Source organism: Apostichopus japonicus, chromosome 12 (assembly GCF_037975245.1).
Source record: "Apostichopus japonicus isolate 1M-3 chromosome 12, ASM3797524v1, whole genome shotgun sequence".
NCBI classification, from domain to species: Eukaryota; Metazoa; Echinodermata; class Holothuroidea; order Aspidochirotida; family Stichopodidae; genus Apostichopus; species Apostichopus japonicus.
Window position 1 is genome coordinate 27857418 of NC_092572.1, and position 22608 is coordinate 27880025.

Sequence of the window (22608 nt, forward strand, 5' to 3'; positions counted from 1 at the left end):
CCATAACGTTCCCACTAGCTAAAGATAGGATGATTGGAATGTAACTGGAAGCTATTGACTAATAGTAGGTCTACTGGGTATAATGTGCTTGCAAATAAAAACAGTGTAAGGACAATCCATGTTATACACCATATGTATTAATATATGCTTCACAGTGATAATAAACACATCCTGTAACCATCAATGGTCTTTGCAATGTTCTTTGAAATGCATTCTGTAAAGTGTTAGATAATTCATAGTTCTACGGAATTTTCCTTTACAACATGTTATCAACCATAACATTTATATAGTACACAACAGAAACATGAACTCTGAATGTTCTTTTCTCCCATCAGACTTACTATGTAAAGGAGGACAGCACATTACCAACTTGCTATTACCACTTGCACATACTTGTTTATATGATACTGACAACCGTGGGCTACGTACAACACTACATACAATGGAATCGGAAAATTCTCTGATAGTATTTAAGAGGCACACTGGCAAATTGACACATTGAATAAAAAATATATGTAAACAAAATATTAACCGAGCAATTCTATCATGGAAAAATGATGTGTTAAAAAACTCCTAGTTGATCGCATTGTGTATATGACAACAACCAAATTCCCAGTCTTCTTGTCGTTATAACCAACATGCCTTCATTATCTCCTTTGCTGAACTGATTGCTATTGTGGTAATTATACTGTATTAAAGTCCTCCTCCTCCTCCTTCTTCTCCCATATTTAGTCATTGTAACTGTAACATATACTTTGTTGTACATTCAGTAGTACTGCAGTATATATTTGCTACAAATGCTGGTGATTTTCCGGTGATGTTAATGAAGTCAGTGGTTGCTACCAGTTTCTACAACAAACATTGCATTCGTCATACTTGCAGGTAGAGTAGGTCTTTAGACCGGTCTGATGTCAAACTTCCTGATAACTCCTTCAGATGAGAGCCTGGGGAGTTGCCCTGGGTTCATACCAACATCCCTGTATCCCATATTCAGATAGCAGCTTTATGTAGATGGGTTTTCCTGACAATAACTTTCGGTCAAAATATCAGAAGCTGGTTCTTCAAAATAGCAGTACTCTATTGCCACAGAGGTTGTACATTGTGTCCCTTGGATTAAATCTCAGGCATAAATTAATTGGTGACAAGATTGCCACATGAAGTCCTTTCCTTTAGATTCAAAGTCTGTATCTTTACTACAATATTTTGATCCCCTTCAAATCTTGTATAGAGATAGCTTTAAGTCAATTGTTCACACACACACTTTATCTATTGACCTCAAAGTTACAACAGATTTGGGTATTATGTTAATTTTCAGTACTGTGATAGATCACAGAGTTCATGACTAACAATTCTGATGTGTAACATTCTTAATCCCTTAACGAGCATCCTTGGAGCAAAACTTTAGATATTATAGGTCTGTTGGATGGACTGGACTCCAAGTTGACATGTTGCTCTCCTGATTGTATCGAATTAAAAGCTGTATATGGAAAAAAAAAAACAGTTTATAACAAAAATCATTCATTTCAAATCGATTAATTTCACAGTCTTTTGTCAGTTTGGTTCAAGTTTCCATTTAGTGATTATTCACTTCTATGTCGAATTATACATCTAGTACATTGTACAACATTTATTAAGATACGCTAAGATAACACATTCAATTTGTAAAATTAAACTACACATTTATAATAAGGATGATCACAGTTGGTCCATCATCAGAGCTTCACTGCAGAGAAAACGATCCTTTTTATCTGAAGTTGGTTATTGAGTACAGTTATTGCAGCCAATTTCAATTATATTAAACCATTTCCACTATTTTTATTAATAATGAAACAAAGAAAAGAAAGTATGAAACCATCATTCCAATGATGGATTTCCAACTTATTTATCGAACTGCCCTGGAAAAAGAATGTTATTTCAGCAAATGACCTAAATGTCAGGTAGATTACCAATTCTGTTTCTATATCCTGATTCTTAACTTTGTAATGATATACTGATTTTGTCATTGTAGACTGTCTGATATAGAGAAGATGCTCAATACCCATCTATAGAGACGACAGTCACTAGGTGGGCTCTAGTTTAGATGGCTGTTCCCTGTGGAGGGTGGTGCCAGGTCTGGGATAGCCAATCTGCATAAGCTTTTAACGCCATAGTCTCCTGTTTACTTTTCCAGATTGTGCTTATTTATCTGTCAAACAAAAGTTACTATCTGTTTTGCCTACCCTTATTCCAGTTTATCTATATTTCCATAATGATATCACTTTTCCACAAACGTTTAACCTACCAGAAGGTCAACCTGGATCACATTCCTACACACCCAATCAATCAATTTTTACTGTTTACTTGCTATTTCTGACTATCTGACTTGAGATTGATTTCAGATATACTAACTGGTATCAAAACACCAATCAAATCCAGACTGCTAACTTAATACAGAGTAAATAAAAAAAGGTTGCAAAATAAGTCCAAGAGAAACAAAATTATAAACTTATTCCCACATTTTAAATGGATATTGAGGTCACGAACAATGTAAAACCTATATGAAAATTAAAAAAATGCTCCACTGTTTCATAATTGGTTAATTGCGAAAAATCATTTCTATTTCTTGTCTCTCAATCAAGATATGGCTGATTAATTCACTTGACTGATTGTAACCTACTTTGACTGGCTGAACCCTTGATTCTTCCCTGGAGTGGCGGTACCACTGCGATGTAAAATATTCTTCAAAAGCTCTCCTTGTTAAAATCTTCTTAGAGATTTATCTTTTGAAATGTGATATATTTTCTGAATGTCTCCATTTTTAGATAGAAACGATATTTTTCCTCTGTAGAAAAAGGGAGTTAAATATTGTATAACAAGAAAAAGAGGAAGATTCTAGCTAAATTTCAATTTCATCGTCATAAACTCAGCTGTAAGCAGCCTGTATTTACACAAAAATACCTTCCAAATGTCAAATTCTGGCTATACAAAGAGCTACAAGAATGTTGTATAAATCTAAAGATGCAGAAAATTCGTATATCAACTAGAGTATATTAACTTGAAATATTGCTTTCATAGTTCCTTTTAGTTCTATGTATTGCATTTCTGTCATGTTGTCTTATTTTCTTAGTACAGAAATTGATTGGTACCAGTTCAGTGTCTTAATGAGCTACTGTATCATTCTCAGTAACGAGTCACTAGGTGTGGGGGGGGGTGTCAATATACATGTTGGGAATTAGAGAAATATAAATAAAAACACAGCAGGCTTCATTTACTTGGTTGAGTGCATATATAGAACCAGAATGAAAACATTCCATGGTTCCTTGCTGCTGCTCATTGATTAACAGGGAACACTCCAAGTATGTAATAATGAAGCATCTCCTGAAGTTATGTGTACAAATTGTTGTTACCAAAATAATGCTAGCCAGGGCTCTTTATAAATATGAATGAACCATGCATTGTATTAGCACACATCAGCATGTGTCTGCCATCTACAAATATCACTGAACCAATTTTGAAGATCAAACATATGATTTCTACATAAGGAACTGCAATTTGATAAATAATCCCTCATCCGATACTCATCATTAGTCATGTCATGAGCACAAAAAACAATTAGGTTCACCTATTCACTAAAAATTGTAATGGTCAATAATTGCCTTGTGAAGTTATTAATCATACACACTTGTAACCGTAATATTGTAAAGCCACACTTCCTCAAAAATACAGTTATCATATTGGAACCCACATTGCCATTTGTAGGCAACCTACCAATAACATACTCATGTTTGAAGAAACTGTGACTAATGATTGTCAAGTTATTACAATTTGAATATTTTGCCATTTCATCCTATGACCTCATTAATATTCATGATATGAGCACTGTGGACCACTCACCCATCAAGTAAGGCATTCATCAATCATTCCCTAGTGAAGTTATCATGCATACAAACTTAAGTGTCACACACATACACACTCACGCATGTAAACACACACAGGCCGACCTGACTACAAAGGTTCTTGATTTCAGCAAGGAGCCAAAAACAGTATCTGTAAAACATACATAAAACATACATTTCATATGATACTTCTTTTTTAGATTTTTGGTCTCGGATATTACTAGTGACTCAATTACTGCACAATGTTTCATGAAGTGCAATAAATAGTACTACAGATATTATGACAGCTGTTTACATATGTAACCAAAGTTACATTACCACATTCATTATATCATGCAAGGAATTCACTCAAGTAAATTAGGGAAATATAATAGTTCTGGATATCTGACAAGTCTATGAATAGATAACATACCATACGAGATGCTGATGTACAGTATTACTGACATCTGTTCTCCATCACGGTATCGTTCTTTGGATCTCTGATTCGGTCATACTGTCAACTATGAAATGATATCTGTTAATATTAGAACTGGTAAGCAGCACTCATAGCGTTGGCTAAGATGGTAGTTGATTATAAATGCAAGTCTCATATTCTAAATTGATGTATGTTATTAATATTAGTTTAAAAGCTGAAATTAACAAAAATCCAAGTAGGAATAAAAAAAATCTGCAACTATAAACTGATTTAATTGCTTTAAGACAATTCTGAGTTTTGCTTGTTTCTTAATATAGTTCATTCAAATATAATTTTTATGTTCATATCAATTGAATGGAGCAATGATCAGCTCACATACAGCTTCAGATTTCAGTTATTACAGTTACAATGTTTAAAATATACTTACTTCTACATAACATATTTCCATTCCACAAGAATCTGTCAATGTGTTGTCAAGAACACTACAAGTTGCCTCACTGAAAGTCACTTTCACATTCGTTCCTCCAAGAAAAGAGGAAAACTGGAGAACCTTCTGACAAACAGAACAGTTTGGCTGGAGATGTATACCTCTGTCAGTTGGCAAAGCACTTGCCTGGATCTGAACAATCATCAGTTATCATTTTGGATAGTGGCTAAAAAGGAAGAAAAAGAGTTTAGTAAAATGAAATTTGATGTTCAAATAGGTTCTATATGCAAATGGCCCAAAAACTTCTTAACACCCATAAACACCAATAAAGAAAGCTTTTCGGCACTGAAATTTAAACAAAAAAAAAGTATATCCTACATAGAGATGAAAAATACAAGATAGTCACAACAATGAGTCTTATTTTTGTTGTTCAGGATGATAATAGGTGTCTTACATAGGCGGCAGCTTTGTAAGTTTACAGTGAACAGATGTATGATAAGATTACCTGGAACACTGAAATTTGATTCCATCTGTCCACTTCATTTAATGGAAAGTTGTGAAGTTGAGTTTCTCAACAGTTTATTTGCTGTTTAATTTTGCAGAAGGAAATCAAATTTACTGTATATGTTGTATCTGTAACAGAAAGTTATAATGTATGAAACAGTTATGTAAGTAATTTCTAAGTTCCTTTGAGGTATTTATATTATTAATTGAAATACTTACCTTGCTAATACAGCTTCTCTTGCAGGTCTGTGCGGCCAGCTGCTTTTAAAGCCTCTCCCAGTACTCTGTATGTGGCTTGACTTCCAATTCTCTTTTTCCAAGTCAATAAAATCTGATAAACAGTTTCCTTGTGTCCCTGGTTGGTATAATCTCTCTCAAGGTTATAAAGCTTTGAGTCATCTAGTCCAAGCTTTCTACCTACAGCTTTCCACTCATTTTGAATTTCCTCCGAGAGATCCTGTAATATGATCAGAGTTTATGTATATTGAGTGTTATCTGAGTTTAACATACATAAAGCATATCAGTTTTCTATCAGGTCCACTGTCTAAAGTATTTAATAATTTTTGATGCATTGATTACAGAGTGAAGTAAAAGTTACCGCCAACGTGTTCCAATTATTTTTCACTTACAAATTATATGATAACTGACACCGTCTGTATATTGTGTGTACATATATATATATATATATATATATGTATATTCATTTGCCTTTGTCGTTTACCTCCATTTCATTAACATAAAGTCTGTTCAAAGTATCTCTTTCGAGATCCGGCTTTAGGATTCACAAATGATTTTTGAGTTGCTTAGCATCATGTTTGATCTCTAGAGTAAGGCAAAATATGTCACCAAAAACAGAACTAGTATTGTTCGATACAGGTGACAAATGCCTACAGTGGATTTACGACCTTCCTTACCGGTTTCGAACCTCTGGACATACAAGCAGCGTCCATGGCCTAGTTGGTTAGTGTGTTCTCGATTTTCAACTGTTGAAGTACATTTAGATCACGTGTATTTGGAACGGACCATAAGGATTACAATTTGCAATTTTAAAATTTTGTTCCCTCACAAAGAAAGTGGGCTTGATAAAATGTTGTGCCTAATTGGTCCCAAAACATTCAAGAGCATACGACCAAGCCCTTAAGAAACTGTGCCATGTTTTATGAGCGAGCTTTAACAAATTAGTATCCGCCAATTAAAGGCTGACCGTGCGCCTCTTGCCAACAATTTGCAATGTTTACAGCTGGCACACATTGTTTGCAACTTTTGCACAAGCAAGTTGATTGAGTCCATGTTTAACATATTTATTGATGTTTTTCTTGTTTTCTGATGTTAGGATGAAGGGAAAGATTCTGCAGCTAGCGGTTCTGATAAATTAGTTGATGCAGGACTATCTCAGTCACAGAAGAGGACTGGTGATGAAAGTCTAACTGTCAAACAACCCCTAGAAAACATTGATCTAGAAGTCAGAACAGAAATTCTCAGGGTAATAATTTACATATTCAAGATTCTGTTGTCCGAAAAAAGTCTTCTTTAGAACATATAACACAAATTGGTGCTTTGTCCATACTGGCCCTTAAGGCATACCTACTTTGACATTCAAGTTCCATGGTTTGCTTGTATATATTACATCATGATTTATTTCTACTAAAATGCTTGCCATCTGGTACTGATGCTGTTTTATGATAACTGATTTTAATGAGGTATGTTCTTGCTGCAGTTAGATTAATGAGACTGAAATGTTACAATAGTGAGTGCAGTAACCTATAAAGATATTTGACAGCATACGAACAAGCCCTCATGAATCCATGCCATGATTTATGAAAGAGCTTAACAAATTAGAGTGCGTCAATTAAATGCTGGCTGTGCACCTTGAAAATTGCCAACAATTTGAAATGTTCACAGCTGACACACATGTTAGCAACTTGTACACAAGAAGGATACAGCCGGCACAATGTTGGTTCATAAGTCAACTTTTGGAGATTACATACAATAAATTAAGTACTAAGCACAACTTTTCACAGCTTCAACCATTGTCTTGACACAGGATTCTGTTGTCTTGGCAAACAGTCGTTTAAGAGCATATAGCACAAATTAGTGATTTACAGTTCGTCCATACTTGCCCTTACAGCATACCTACTTTGACGTTCAAATTCCATGGTTTCCTTGTATATGTTACATCATGATTTATTTCTACTAAACTGCTCGCCATCTTCTATAGTATACTGATGCTGTTCTATAACTGATTTAATAGTTACAGTTAGTTCCATTTACTAGACCAAATGATTTCAATAGTGAATGCAGTTTATTATGAGTTTTAACAGAGCATAGCACCAAGCCATCATGAAACCGTGCAGCATGGTTGCATGTGACAGTCCTGTTCTAGCATGGTTATGTGTACTCATATTCAGCCCTGTTCTAGCATAGTTATGTGTTCTCATACTCAGCCCTGTTCTAGCATAGTTATGTGTACTCATACTCAGCCCTGTTCTAGCATAGTTACGTGTTCTCATACTCAGCCCTGTTCTAGCATAGTTATGTGTTCTCATACTCAGCCCTGTTCTAGCATAGTTATGTGTTCTCATACTCAGCCCTGTTCTAGCATAGTTATGTGTACTCATACTCAGCCCTGTTCTAGCATAGTTATGTGTTCTCATACTCAGCCCTGTTCTAGCATAGTTATGTGTACTCATACTCAGCCCTGTTCTAGCATAGTTACGTGTTCTCATACTCAGCCCTGTTCTAGTATAGTTACGTGTTCTCATACTCAGCCCTGTTCTAGCATAGTTATTTGTACTCATACTCAGCCCTGTTCTAGCAGAGTTATGTGTACTCATACTCAGTCCTGTTCTAGCATAGTTATGTGTTCTCATAATCAGCACGGTTCTAGCAGAGTTATGTGTTCTCATACTCAGTCCTGTTCTAGCATAGTAATGTGTTCTCATACTCAGCCCTGTTCTAGCATAGTTATGTGTTCTCATACTCAGCCCTGTTCTAGCATAGTTATGTGATCATAGTCAGCCTTGTTCTAGCATAGTTTTGTGTACCCATACAAGTTCTCTATTAGGCCCCATGTTTAAAGATTGTATGACAAAGCACTTAATGTATTGATTACAAAATGACAAATTTCACATCATGTATTTCTATTGTTTATTTATATCCATTGAAGCTTGACGAAGTTCGTTTATATCCAGACTCCTTCTGAGTATCTTGTGTACTACAACATGATACTAAATGATGGATCTGCAAAGCTTTTCTCAAAAAGAAAAAATAATTTATTAACTGTTAACACTTTACCCACAAAGTGGCATCTTCAACTGGTGAAGATGCATCAACTCTTGTCTGTTGGGAAAGTCTCACATCTCTTGGCTGTAATGCTTGAGAACTCCCCGAGAGAGATGTAGCCAGTACTTTCTGCGATCAGAATTAATAATACAAGTTATACAAAACTTCAAAAACAACAATTTTTAACTTTTGATCCACCTCCACACATCAATAGTCGTTTTACAAACAATAAACAATGGACATAATAGTATGAACTAAAGGAAGGGAATGACAAAACATATTTATTTGTATAACCAGTGTGTTATACTAGATTACCATTTGTTCTTAAACCTCTTAATACATTTAAGAATTTTGAACTTTTGTCTACATCCTAACATCAATGATGATTGTGTACAAACAATGGACAAAACACGAACATGATCTAGTTAAGAGTTACAAACAATCATACGACTCATTACTATTAGCTATGAACAGTAGTAAACCATGCTCAGAAGTCTTTCAACAATTTTTAACTTTTGATCTACACACATCAAAATTTGTTCTTAAACCTCTTAACACCAAACAATTTTGAACTTTTCTCTACATCCTAACATCAATGATAGTTGTGTACAAACAATGGACACAACACGAACATGATCTAGTTAAGAGTTACAAACAATCATACGACTCATTACTATTAGCTATGAACAGTAGTAAACCAAGCTCAGAAGTCTTTCAAGTTAATATGTTAGTGTAATATGTAAAAGTTATTACCTTGCTTCCACATGTTGCCTCTATTTCCATAGGAAGTGTGTGGATTGGCATGCTTTGAGCTATTTGCTCTGTAAGCCAAGTTGGTGCAGCTACAAGTTGATTGTCACTTCTAGTTTCTCCTACTGTAAATGTAAGCAATTAGATATACTGCATATTTAGCCATGTTTGTTCTTTCTCCACAGATATCTCCTGGCCTGAGGTTGGAAACTACCTGGTTGTGGAAACACTGGTAGCTAAACTTGTACGAACTCTTATTAAAGAATATGCTTCAGACAATTGGTTGTCACATGGTAGTTTCTAATAGCCGAACTGTCTTTGAGTGTAAGTGTTGGTCAAGTGGATATGATCAATTGCACATTGAAATTCCTCCATTTCTTATATTTTACATAGTTTCTTATACTCTTAACGCATTCCACAGCTACTCACAGTAACCACATTTTTTAAAATTATTTGCACAATGACAAAAGTATAATCAAATGTGATATGTAGAGTATCGTTGTGCACAAAGAATGTTCAATCTCAATGTCACACATCAATTTGACAATGCAGCTCTTCTCTTAATGTACAAATGTACTGTATCTGTCTTCTAAATGATCAACAGTTAATATTCATTGGCTAAAGATGGCGATTTTAATGTAGTAACCATTCTAATCAACATATTAGTGCTACTGTACATACTGTGAATATTTCAATTATTTATGAATGTCATTTTCTATTTTTCACTAAAATAAAGTAATTTTTTCAATTGTAAGGTGATACACTCTGTATACATTCCACATTTACCTTGTGGCACCGTTGAAGGGTTACGATGATATTCTGGTATCATGGTATTCTGACACTGTACATTGGAAACAGTTGGGACTTCTTGAGAAAAGCTTGGCATTGAATCAGTACTCTGAAATACAAAGATACAATCAGACTTCTTCAATGTCTTCAAATAAGTTTTTATCACTCACGCTTTGACATGACTTAATTGTATATTTTTTATCTCTTAAAAAAGTTATTTATGAATCATTCAGTATAGACAAGAGCTTAATATGAGTGTGTAACTTAAAGCAATAATTACAAACTGAATTACATTGGTAAAGATGGTACAATTTGGTATTACATTTGGCTAGAAAGCAACAATATGGAACGTGTGTCTTTACTTTCTTCATTCTATGAGCCAAATTGGCAATTTGGTAGGTTGTTAAGTCATCGTGCAGAGTATGCAATGTTGTCAATTCCTCAAGCTCCAACATAAGATATATGTTCTGAAATGATCTAAACTCCAACATCCAACATTGTCACTGTCACTTGTAATCTGTCCTTTACAGGTTTGCTTTTCTGTTTGCTATTAACATAGTTTTACAGTCAAAATAACATTACTTTGGAAGATATGCTGAGATGACAAATATACTGAAATTTACCGTCACTGCAGCTGTAGATTCATTAAAGCGTCTCTTCTTTGGGTGTGGGACATCTGCGGACAGTGATGGCGCAGGATTGCCTGAGAGGGATGCTGCTGATATGTCCTGCAGCTAAATATGTTGAAATGAGGTAAGACACAAAGTATTATAATATTGAATAGTAAACAAGTAGCCATAATTGGGCTTATAAGTGATCATTACTTGACACAATTGAGAATATTTAATGTAACACTGCAGACAAGATTACAAGTTTGACCACTGGTGAATTCACAAATTTTCATACCTTGACACCTGTTGACCTCAAAATACCTTTCACCCTTTGATTGTTGTACTTGAGTAAATTCAACCAAGCTTTCAACCAAATTTAACCAAACTGAAAGGATACATAAGGTCAAGCAAACTTTATTACTGAAGTTTCCCATAATTTGAATCCTATCAATCTGTATAGAGGTCAACACTCCTTTGAGTTCACCAGAGGTCAACATCATAAAACAGTAATTATCACTGTAAACTCTAAAGAAAATGTGCTAACAAGAATTAAAGATGCCAGAATGAATCCACATGAAATTATGAAACTTATACAAGTTTTCAGATTTACCATTCTTAAATATTTGTATACTTTGACAAATGGTGACCTCACTTGACCTTTAAATCTATAACAACACACAGAGTTCCTTAAAAATATAACCAGAGGGAAACCCCTCCCAGTGGTTACTTGCTTTTACTTTGCTTCCAGCAAGGAACCAAAATGGTTGATTGGGTTCAATATCTCATTCCCATAACACTATGGGTTGGGATGGGATAACAATATGTGTACTTAAAGCACCTAACTTCAAGCGTGCATAGATCATAGCATAATTGTTAGAACAATACATAATAGCCATAATGGCTAACTAAATGCAAATATCTGCTGTTCTTCACTGATGTGCATGCATGCACTGAGGCAGAACATATTCAATAGTTTTATAAGTAAGTAAATGTGCATCTTTACCAAAAAAAGTCAAAGAATTCACATAAGCAGCTGATAAATGATGTCAAGTGATAATTTAACAGCAAGATGAATGTATAAATGTTTACAAACCTTCAACTGGACAATCAAAGGTACTGGAACTTTCTGAGTAGCTTCAAAGACTAAAATGCAATCTTCTTCTCCAACCTTCTCAAAGACAAATGAACACCGACAGTCTACGTTGACTGCTACGTTTATATAAGGAATTGTCTGCAGCTGAAAATAATTGTTATTCATCTGATAAGGGAAGGTTGCCTTAATCTGAGTATGTAAAATATGAAGCGATGTAGCTAGTCTGGGGAAAATGACTTATTAAGTCAAGGTTGCTGAAAGTATGAACAAGCATCTAGGAGATATGCAGGTTTGAAGAATGCTTCCTTTGGTTGCTAATAGCTTCTCATGACCTTTGACCTTACATTATTGATTAATGCAGCTTGGCGTCATGATATCCATGCCAAACAAAAAAGATTCATTTGAAAAATATTTCACTTTTCTGTAATTACTTCCTGAAATATCCATTGACCTCTTATCCTCTTATCCTTGCAGGAGGATCTAATATACATACATTCATACATACATACATACATCCTTGTAACAATTTTGTGCCCATTCATCAACCCACCACTCCATAGACTTCAAACTTAAACGATCAGAATACCACCCTAGGAGGGGAGCATTTTAAAGGTTTTTATCTTCGGACCTGCCGTAACCCAAAATGACCTTAGACCTACTATTATTTAGGTGTTAGGTTTTGGAGCCCCTGAAATGGGCAAAAACTTGGACATATTCATCAGGTTTGTGCAAATGGCCTGAAAGCAACAACCTTTCAAAGTTTTGACAGACAGATAGATGCACCTTACTATGGCATTAGCTCCATTGTATGGCCTTGCCAAATGAGCTTAAAACAATGCAACTCATGAACCCCAACATCATATTTCTCTTTGGATATTAAAACATGTTACAGAATTCCAAATCCAGAGTTAAGAATGGCATAGCATGATAAATGTAGCATGATACATGATTTAAGTAACTCAGACTGGTTGGTTAAGAATGCAGTCATTCCAATGCACACATGAATTATAACATTTGTTAATTGGTCAACATAAAAGAAATCAAAGATCATTACCTTTACTTCTTCCCCTCCTGTATATTTCCAGGACATTGGCTTTACCTCCTTAAATAGTATCTTCAAAGGCAAGTTTCCCTCTTTACAGAATAGGAACGGAATTTCTTCCAAAATTCGCAAATTATTCTTGATGGAAAACAAACGGAATTCATAAAACAAACAGATATAATATATGTATGCATGTGTGTGAAATCAACATGCTTAGACCTAGTACTTGTGATTCAATCTCTATTAAATGTCATCTCTACTTGATATTATTATGACATTGATGCTGTTTAACAAGTTTTTCTATGTTATGAGATGAAAGCAGATTAGCCCATATACCCTCAGGCCTATCTGTATAGGTAAGCAAATAGAGCAGAGGCATTTCGTATGAATGTATGTTTGACAACAAGCCAGATGTTTAACATTAGCATTATGTAACAGACCTGTATTCCCGGAATTTGTGTTCGTATATTAGTACATTTAGCCAAACTCCTAATCCTCAATGTACTCACTTCTCGAACTAATGACTGGTACGCATACTTTTGTAGTCAAACACACATGTCTATTTCCATATTGATTATCACTGCAATTATTACCCAGATCCTGTATGGATACATTTGCTTTATATATATTTTACTTTCAAACAACTTCACAAGATTATGCATACAGTTAGTAAGCACTTGATCATGGAACTTCATTATCATTATTATGATCATTATGAAGTGAAATCCAAAATCTTGTAAGAAATGTGAAATCTTGTTCTCTACCTGGAGGAAATTCCCTAATATTGTGATGTTTGTGCCTGCACATACTGTGGCTGATTTCACCATTAAAGATGTTTCTCTTCAGGTGATCAAAAGAGCTCAACCCCCCCCCCCCCCCTCCACATCAATAACATCGCAAATAACTAGAACCATGTGTTAGAAGCTTATTGTATCACTGCTTAATTACAATAATAAACACTTAATACATTACAAACAGATGTAGCTAATAATTTATTGCAATAATGATAATCATTTACTTTGACTCACCGGTCTTTCACCTGGCAGTTTAGGGTAGAAGCCAACATGTATGGGTATTATTTTAGAAAGTGGGTTCTGGTTATGAGCAGCATAGACTTGGATCTGTTTAAATTCAACAATTTTGCCATCAATCTCATATGTCTCCCAGGAAAAGCTTTTAATCCAGATTACACAGTTTGTGTCATTCAGCTGATACAAAACATTAGGTTTTGGCCTCCACATTGGCTTAGAACCTGTATCAAAACAAAATATAGCAGTGGCCTAAAAAGTTGATACTGTCATTCCTTAATTTTCCTTTCTTTTCAAGTAAAAACTTTACAGATAATGCAGAAGTTCATAAAGTACTTCCAAGAATTATTTTGCTTGCAACCCAGTGGTACTTGTAGTGAGTTAAAATTGCACAAAAGAATCTGCTGAGGGCAGAAATTCATGCTATGCAAGACATGGATAGGTTTCATTAGGATGGTTACATTAACATCTTTACCTAATAAGTATTATTGTGATAAAATGTTATAATCCTATTATTTCTGAAAGTCAACTTTATAACATGTATCGAATGATGACAACTGTATTAGCTATCAACATTAAAATATGTACTGCATATCTTTGATGTAAGAAAGGAATTTGTACAATCATTAACAAGCAAATATTTCTTCATGTGAAGACTGCTGCATGCATCAAGAGTATGAAACCTAAACACACTGTCGATTATCTATTGTGTGTTGACAACACTAAAGGCAACATAGACACCAATATAGTCTTGGTAGGTGTGACAGATGCTGCTTACCAGGAATGAACAATACATCCAGTATACATATACTGTGGGTGTGGTGTCTCTTCCATGTCTGCTTAGTCACGAGTTCCTACACTACATATATACAGTACCTTTAGCATGGTGACTGCTGTACACCATGGCTTTACGTTCACCAGTTTTCTTCAACTGCAGACAGTGAGGCAGGGTGAGTTTTGCTAACTGATGTAACTTCAGATTATCAGGAAGAAGTTCCACTACTACTGTTGAGTTACTGGTAAATGATGATTTAGACTCTTCTTGAAAACTGATTGGTATGATTCTCATCTGGATCAAGCATTCCTGTTCAATAGCACCACAAGGAATCTCTAGTCTAACGCCAGTCCCTGGTATCTCTAGAATCCCTCCTTCCTTGTTAACCAAAGATTGTATGCTAAGAGATGTGTCCAAGTCTATATCTATTGATGAGTGTAAAGAGAATATCATGAATAGCACCACAAATTAGTTACAAAACAAACATGCCAGTAATCGACAATTATATAGTTTTAACATCAATCGGTGTAGTCTAGCATCACTGTTGCCTCAATAAATTATGTTTATTTGTTCTCTAAAGTGTGTCATTATAGCTCCATGGTTCAACTCCTTATTGAGCCATTGACCTTATTATTTATTTAATGCATAAGCTTTCATATAAATTATGCAAATTCAAGTCCATAAACTTGCTGAGTATTACAGTTAGACATAGCTTTACCATCTGTGCACCTTATGTATGGTTCTGTATGAGACTCACAGATATTGTATGTTCAGGCATCATCAAAGATTTCATTAAACAATGTTGAACAAATGGTGAAAAGGGTATCACATCTGTCGGTATACAGTGCTACATGTGTTAATAGCCAGCTTATGCAATATAAACAATCTTAACTGATCATGTTAGGTAACTCAGAGTGTGATAGAAGTGTGAAATATAACAGAGAAAGGTCACACAATGTCACTTTCCCTTTCCACTTCGATCCAACTAGATTGGCATGTGCCATTGCACGTTTGCTTGAATCTAATGAAGCACACTGTTTATGGTGTTACCACACATAGGCTATCACTGTTCTGATTTACTTTACCAGCTCAAGCGTGTTCTCTACATGTGGCTATGTGGGTGTCAAAATGCTACCTAAGACCTAATTCATTTTTCATCCTGGATAGTTCCACACTAAGGTCAGGAACTATGTTTATATCCCTAAAGATTGCAGGCTTTGAAGATTGCCATATCTCAGCCTATCTACTAAACTACAAACTATGTCAAAGGCTAGTGCTGCCATTGTTATTCACATTATTCAATTATTCATTATTGCTACAGTATTACATCTTCAATTATATTTTATAAAATGTTTACTTTGTAAAACTCTTCTTAACTCAATTTCAATAAGTCAATCATGATCCCTTTTCTAAAAAAGAGTTATTCCACCATCTCCTTGGTACTGTGAATCAAAAAGTTTAAAATAAATAAGTTTAAGCTAGACACACCTGTAACTGCTTTTGTTGCTGATGGTTCATTAGAGCTCCTACTGTGTAGTCTAAACTCCATCTGGAGGAAGAAATAATTCCAGATAAATACAATAGAAACAATTATCAATTTAGATTTGCTGGTAACTGACAGAACTTCTCCAAATCAACAATCAAAACAAATATACGATGGAAAATGCTTACAAATTTGCATTTTAACAAATAACACTTTATCATTTGACAAAAACAAGAAAAGATTATGTTTATCTCACCGGCCATTTTCCAGTGTGCACATCTAAAGTGTGAATTACATTGGCTCCAATGGTCCATTCAACTGCAAAGAGCATATTTGATCACATATAACTGTTGTGGTTATTGCAAATAGAACTGCAATTCTCTTAAATTAATGATTTTACTATTCGCTAAATGGTGACATTTTGTTGCCAAGAAATTGCAGTAACATCTTGTTGTAGACTAGATCTGCAAATAACTATGTGTTTGGTAAACAACTGATTGAAAAGTAACAACTGATTGTTTACCAATTTGTGAGAAATACTGTTATGCTTGCAGAAATTAAGTGTAAGTGATAAATGAAAATCAGAGAATAGCCTCAGTCTGATCTCTCTCATGATCTTCTTTATATCAAGTACATTAAACAACCAGAAAACCAACTTACTACTGGATCTACATAGAAGTGCAAAAATTCGGCCACCCTTTACACTTGGAGTTTTTGTTGTGACAAGGTTTCTAGACTTTTGACCTCCACAAAGAAAACAAAAGGGTTCTTGCACTCATCAATGTAAAGTGAATCCACATGCCATATATGCTTAAGTTCATTGATGCTGTAGTTTTGGAGAAGTTTGTTATTTCTACAAAGTATTCAGACTTTACAGTAACTCAAGTTATCTCAAATGAGAACTGCTTCTCACAAACTCAGTATAGCTCTAAATTCACCCATATTTACACCATCAATATGATGCAGATTTGTGTTGCCTTTGACAAGGAGTAAAAACTCAATTGATCCAAGTTATTTCTCTATACTTTGAGTACATTACAAAGTGCTTCAAACAAAGATGTTAGAAAACCAATGTAGATTTTACTTGTTTTAAATGTCAAGTCGACTACACATTACTTCCTTTGACTGTGTGGTAAGTATTTACCTACAACATGCTACCATGGGACTTAATTTACATAACCAAACAAAAGTGGTATTCATTAATTACTAAGTGACCCCTTACCTAACACGAATATATTCGATAAGTATTCAATAAGTATTCAAAGATTTCCTTAGTATTCAGAAAATCTACCATATAACACACAGTACAAAATAAGTATTCGAATACTAATACGAATAACTATAAGCCTTCGTCAGAGCCGAATTATGTAAATGAGTTAAGTATTCGAATACCTGTTAGGTATTCGAATAGGTATTCGAATAGCTCTTCGAATAGCTATTCGATTAGGTATTCGAGTAGCTTTTGGAATAGCTATTTGAATACTTAGCTCATTTACATATAAGTATTCGCTCATTTAAATAATTCGGCTCTGACGAATACTTATAGTTATTCGAATACTTATTCGCTAGTATTCGAATACTTATTCGCTAGTATTCGAATACTTGTATGCTAATTAGTTATGTTATGAAGGCTTAACAGGTTTCTGAATACTTACTTGAATACTTATTGAATACTTGTATGCTAATTAGTTCCAAGTAAGGAGAGTTAGGAATTTGGCCAGCTTGTTGTCCTAGCTTCTTGATTAAATCTGCTATTAAAAGTTGAATAACATTCACAAGGAATAAATATCTATTTGAAATGGAGTATTAAGCACAGAATACTAAAACAGTAGGTCTTATGAATATGATCGATGAAATTTTGGAAACACTTCAGCTATTAAATCCTCCGCGGTATATTTCAAATATTTTTGCGCTGTTCAAAGTGTAAGGGTGTTAGCAACTGAAAAAAAATGTTTGTTCTTGATCAGAGAACTCTGGGTTTGGTTGGAAGACCAAACACAGAGCAGATACATCAAAACTGGAAAACTCAACCGGATTGGATCAAAAGAAATTATAATTATGAATAACAAACAATATTCAGCTGATCTGGGCCCAGTCAAAGAATTAAATAAAATAACTTACAGTCGTGAGGTCACACCCAAATGTTAAAGTAAATACACTTAATTTAAAAGTCTGTTCTGGTGAGTTGGCCTGCTGGTGACATCAAGTATTCTACGACATCATATCTTCCACGACATCAGATATTCCACAACATTAGAAATAGTTAAACACAAAAAATGGTATTATGAATGTCCGATCCCAACAAAGTATTATCCTTCAATTTATAAGCAATGGTGTCGCAGGGTATCCTTCAGTAAAATAATGTCAATATCCTCTGTAGTAAAATAATGTCCTTTATAAGAAATAGTGTCCCGGAATATACTTTATTGTAAAATAATATCCTTTATAATAAAATAGTGTCCCAGACTGTCAGTTGAATATCACAACTTCCATAAAATGATAAGGACTACAGTAACTTGAACTATGTAAATTAAGGTTTAAAACAAACTATCCAGCCATTAAAACTATCTTTCTCTTCTTTTGCAACTGCCTTGCTCAGATACTTATAGCCAACTGCCTAACTCGTTATACCCCTCACAAAACTCCCTTTGTTACTAAAATATACACACACAGACCCCATTTCCTGTGAGAGCTAATTTCCAGGAAGAACAAGATAGTTGCCTAGCAACCTAGAAGAGGTAGAAGTGTAGAGGTTTTAATCCACAAGACAACATACAAATATACTGTACAAATGTATAGCCCCTCTGTTCAGTGCACAATGCACCTAATAAACAAGTAAAACTATGGTACAAAACAAAACTTTATGTAAGAGCTGACCATCTTACAAAAGGAAATAAGTATTCGAATAGGCATTCAATGAAATAGGTGTTCGAATACTTATTGGAATAGCTATATTTAGCATTCTCTAAGCATTCGAAGGAAAGAAGTATTCGAATACCTATTGGAATAGTTATTTTAAGTATTCAATTAGTTATTCTAAAGTCTGAATGCTTAAATTTTTGAAATACCAACTATATAGCTATTCGAATACTTAGCGAATACTTAGCGAATACTTAATAGTTATTCGAGTTGGGTAAGGGACATTGTACCTGAAATATTTCGGGATTGTAAGGCTTTCAGAATCTTGTCATCTGTCACATCCTTCGGTGGACTTGGAAAGAGTAAACTAGGGTTAAAGAAAGTGAAGAAACAATATACACTGTTATTATATACAGAAGTTCTTAGCAGCAAAGGTTAAAATATTGAACCATGTGTTTTACTTGTTCATTTCACTGTTGAGGTTTTAATGAGTGTTTACAATGCATAGTGTCCTTTTTTCTCCATGCATTGTATATATTTCATAAAAGTAATATTGAATGTGCATATATTTTCTATATCTTGATGAAATAGGAATGCATACATTGGTCCGTTATGTAAACAACAAAACAGTTACAAATGAACTCTGTGTGACCTACAGAAAGATACCAACAGTTACTATTTCTTTCCTGTTGGCTTTACTTATATTCATCTTCAACTATTTTTGTCTCTATGTCCATGTAGGTATGTATTCTCAGTTTTGTTTTCATTGTTTCAATAAACGAAAGATATTAAATTTCTACTTACCATGCTGCATTAACATGTTTACAATTTAAAATGAATTTTAGAAGGTCTTCATAATCTTTGTCGATTAGTTTCTGGTCCCATCGATCCATTTCAATAGCCTCAAGAGTTTCTAATATACCAAGCCATACATCGTCCTGTAAGACAAGGGCCTTGTCTGTAACTTTTTCAACCACATCTGAAAACTTCAGACGCTTTATTGGAACCTAAAAATGAACAGAGTGTTTCACACATTAAAACCTGACATCAGTATTCACAGATAACAGAGGGTCTATTTGAGAAATTTAAATGCCCCGTGGAATAAGGGAAGGTACAATGGCAATAGAGGACTGGGGTAAAAAATGTACTCACTAAGAGAACCAATTCAACACTGACTTGATCATAAAACATAATAAAGTATATATTACTGGGAAGTCACTCAAGCATAATTTTCGACGGGCTAAAATGTTTATCAAGCATCTTCATGCTACCAATATGTTAAGGAATATGGAGTTACTTTTAGAAATGGAAAGTGTTAAAAAAAAGTGACTGTACCTTTGATTTTGAAGCAAAGGTCACCATAGAAACTTTTGACCTCAGCAGCAGTCGACTATCTCCAGAGCTGAAGTTGATGGATTCTCTTCTACAGATCTCGGTGACAATGTCCTTGAACTTGTGTCCTTTGTACTCATCATGCTCAGCAAAACAAAGACAGATGCAGTTCATGATGTAATCAGGAATCTCCCCATCTCCTATTTTAAAGTCTCTCATTAGAAAACTGGCAATGAAATGAAAGCTGGGAGGACAGATGTGACAAGTGAAGCGCAAGACATAATGGAGATCAGCTGGGTCTATGTTAGCCAGGTGTTCTCTGAACAATTGATACTTGTAATGGTGTTCAGTTGATTTGTGACCCCAGAAGAGGTGGGCTAAATACTTTGCTGCAAACCACTCTTGGATTAACTTATGAAGGAATTTAACCTGTAAAGAGACATATTTTGCAGCTTTTCCTTTCTGCAAAGGTTTTGATTTCTTCTCTTGCGATTCCAATATTAGTTTTCTCTCTGATTGACTGACAGATGCTGAGAGATCAGGATCAGGGGATACCCCTCTCTTTACCTCTGAAGTAACATTAGATGTGTTCAGTGACTCATCACTGATGGAATCAGTCTGGGGAGTTCCACTGCCTGAGTCAGTCTGAAGATTTCTATCAGGGGAATTAAATGGAGTTCCTTCCTCAACAACAAGTATCCCAGAATCTATCCATGCTTTGCTATTAGTGACACTTCTATCCACAAAGTCTTTCTGCCAAAACAATTGTTGGTTTCCTTTACAGAGGCCATTAAATGCAAGTTCCTCCAACGTAATGTGGGGTTCTATTGATACTTCACTCTCTAATCTGCTCTCATCCTCTTCACGAACTGATTCCTGCTGCTGGTATGACAGATGTCCCGAGGTGTCTTCCTCATCCTGCACAGAACACAGAATATCTACAATGGCCTTCACGAACGGAGTAACCCTGTCGAGCTGACCAACTTGTAACTTTCCTAATCTATCAATGTTATGTACTAACAGCACAAAGAGTAGTGGAACATTACAAAGATCAAGAATAAATGGAACATTATCAATCAATTCCTTTACTTCTTCTTGCTTTTTGACATCATCAGAGTAGACTTTTTCAATGTATTCATCCCTCTCATCCTCACCGAAGCTTCCTATCTTCAACATTGGACCTGGAGGTAGATGCTTGGCATAATCTGTCCTAGCTGTGATTATTACAATGCAGTTGGACAGTTTCTCCTTTGTCATTACTCTCATGACTTCTGAGGGACTTCCATCTTTGGTTCCACCATTGTATTCTTCTAACCCATCCAATATGAGGTAGACTTTCTTCTGACCACTGTTAAGCATAGACTCAATATCCTCTTCTGTAATGGGAATGCCTTTACGGATGTAGAACATCTTGATAGCTTGAATAATTGTCATGTCATCAACAATTTTTAAGGGCAGATAGATGACCATGGGGATATCCATAAGCTTTCCACAACACCAGTCATAGGCCAACTGAGAGGAGAGCATTGTCTTGCCGGAGCCTGGCTGTCCTTCCAGAATGATTCGAGTCTCTGCTTTTAGTCTTTCATCAGTAAAGATATCTAGGTAGTGCAGCTTACATTTTCGGTCAACTTCTCTGCTAGTTATTTTTGAACCAGAATTTGTTAAGACTAAGCGGCTGGCAATAAAGAGATCATTAGATTTCCATTGACAAGACTTCATCCAGGGGACAGGAGTCATTGTTTCAAACCAACTCTTCATCTTCTGTTGTAAACATTTCAGGAATAAGCTCTCGTTGTCTTTAAAACAAGGAAACAGAAAGCACAGTTCAATTTATATTGAAACAAGTTAAAATCTTTCACAATTTATGACAATATAAAGAACATCTACCATACTGAAAAACAAGTGTGCTTTGATATCAATAGTTTGGGCAATCTCGTAACACTGTATCTTTCGTAACATCTACAGTAGTATAATCTTCAAATGTAAAGGTAACTCACACCTAACACAAACTAAGACATGTGTCATTGCTCAAACATGCTAGTCAGTTTAAAAATTACTCAGTAATACAAACAGCAATAACAAATAGTTTCATACATCCAGACTTGAAACAATTGGAAACGCAGATGTTTTTATATTTCATTCATACCATCAGATACTGTTCTCTATCTGCAATTTATTTTCAAAGACTACATGTACCACTATTGAAAAATCCAAATTTAAAGATTTTATTTTATTTTAGAGACAAACATTGCACAATGATTGCTGTCATAAATGGAAAGAATTGATACTGTCCTTATTTATTTGTCACTGATCAAGTAGGACTCCTCCATAATTAGGAGC

The 22608-nt window shown here is 34.9% G+C and overlaps 1 protein-coding gene across 10 annotated transcripts in view; it reads right to left on the bottom strand.

The window, feature by feature from the left end:
- Positions 1 to 117: 117 nt before the first annotated feature.
- The window catches only part of LOC139977174 (uncharacterized), a 43970-nt gene continuing 21479 nt past the window's right edge, over positions 118 to 22608 (bottom strand). Inside the window, exons 5-23 of one of the 10 annotated variants that reach the window (XR_011796451.1) lie at positions 20269 to 22064; positions 19738 to 19940; positions 19224 to 19300; positions 16331 to 16392; positions 16080 to 16140; positions 14693 to 15016; positions 13817 to 14040; positions 12801 to 12926; positions 11747 to 11890; positions 10666 to 10776; positions 10040 to 10151; positions 9257 to 9378; positions 8516 to 8632; positions 5441 to 5678; positions 5223 to 5350; positions 4718 to 4943; positions 4288 to 4375; positions 2657 to 2821; positions 118 to 1477 (exon numbers count right to left, since the gene is read on the bottom strand). Coding sequence is in view for 1 of the 10 variants with exons in the window: in XM_071986405.1 (XP_071842506.1) it covers positions 5445 to 5678; positions 8516 to 8632; positions 9257 to 9378; positions 10040 to 10151; positions 10666 to 10776; positions 11747 to 11890; positions 12801 to 12926; positions 13817 to 14040; positions 14693 to 15016; positions 16080 to 16140; positions 16331 to 16392; positions 19224 to 19300; positions 19738 to 19940; positions 20269 to 22064 (3713 nt within the window). In the remaining 9 variants the exon portion in view is untranslated. Of the gene's footprint in view, positions 1478 to 2656; positions 2822 to 4287; positions 4390 to 4717; positions 4944 to 5045; positions 5063 to 5222; positions 5351 to 5440; positions 5679 to 8515; positions 8633 to 9256; positions 9379 to 10039; positions 10152 to 10665; positions 10777 to 11746; positions 11891 to 12800; positions 12927 to 13816; positions 14041 to 14692; positions 15017 to 16079; positions 16141 to 16330; positions 16393 to 19223; positions 19301 to 19737; positions 19941 to 20268; positions 22065 to 22608 lie in introns of those variants that run through there. The other 9 variants (XR_011796455.1, XR_011796454.1, XR_011796447.1 and 6 more) reach the window with 9 other exon arrangements.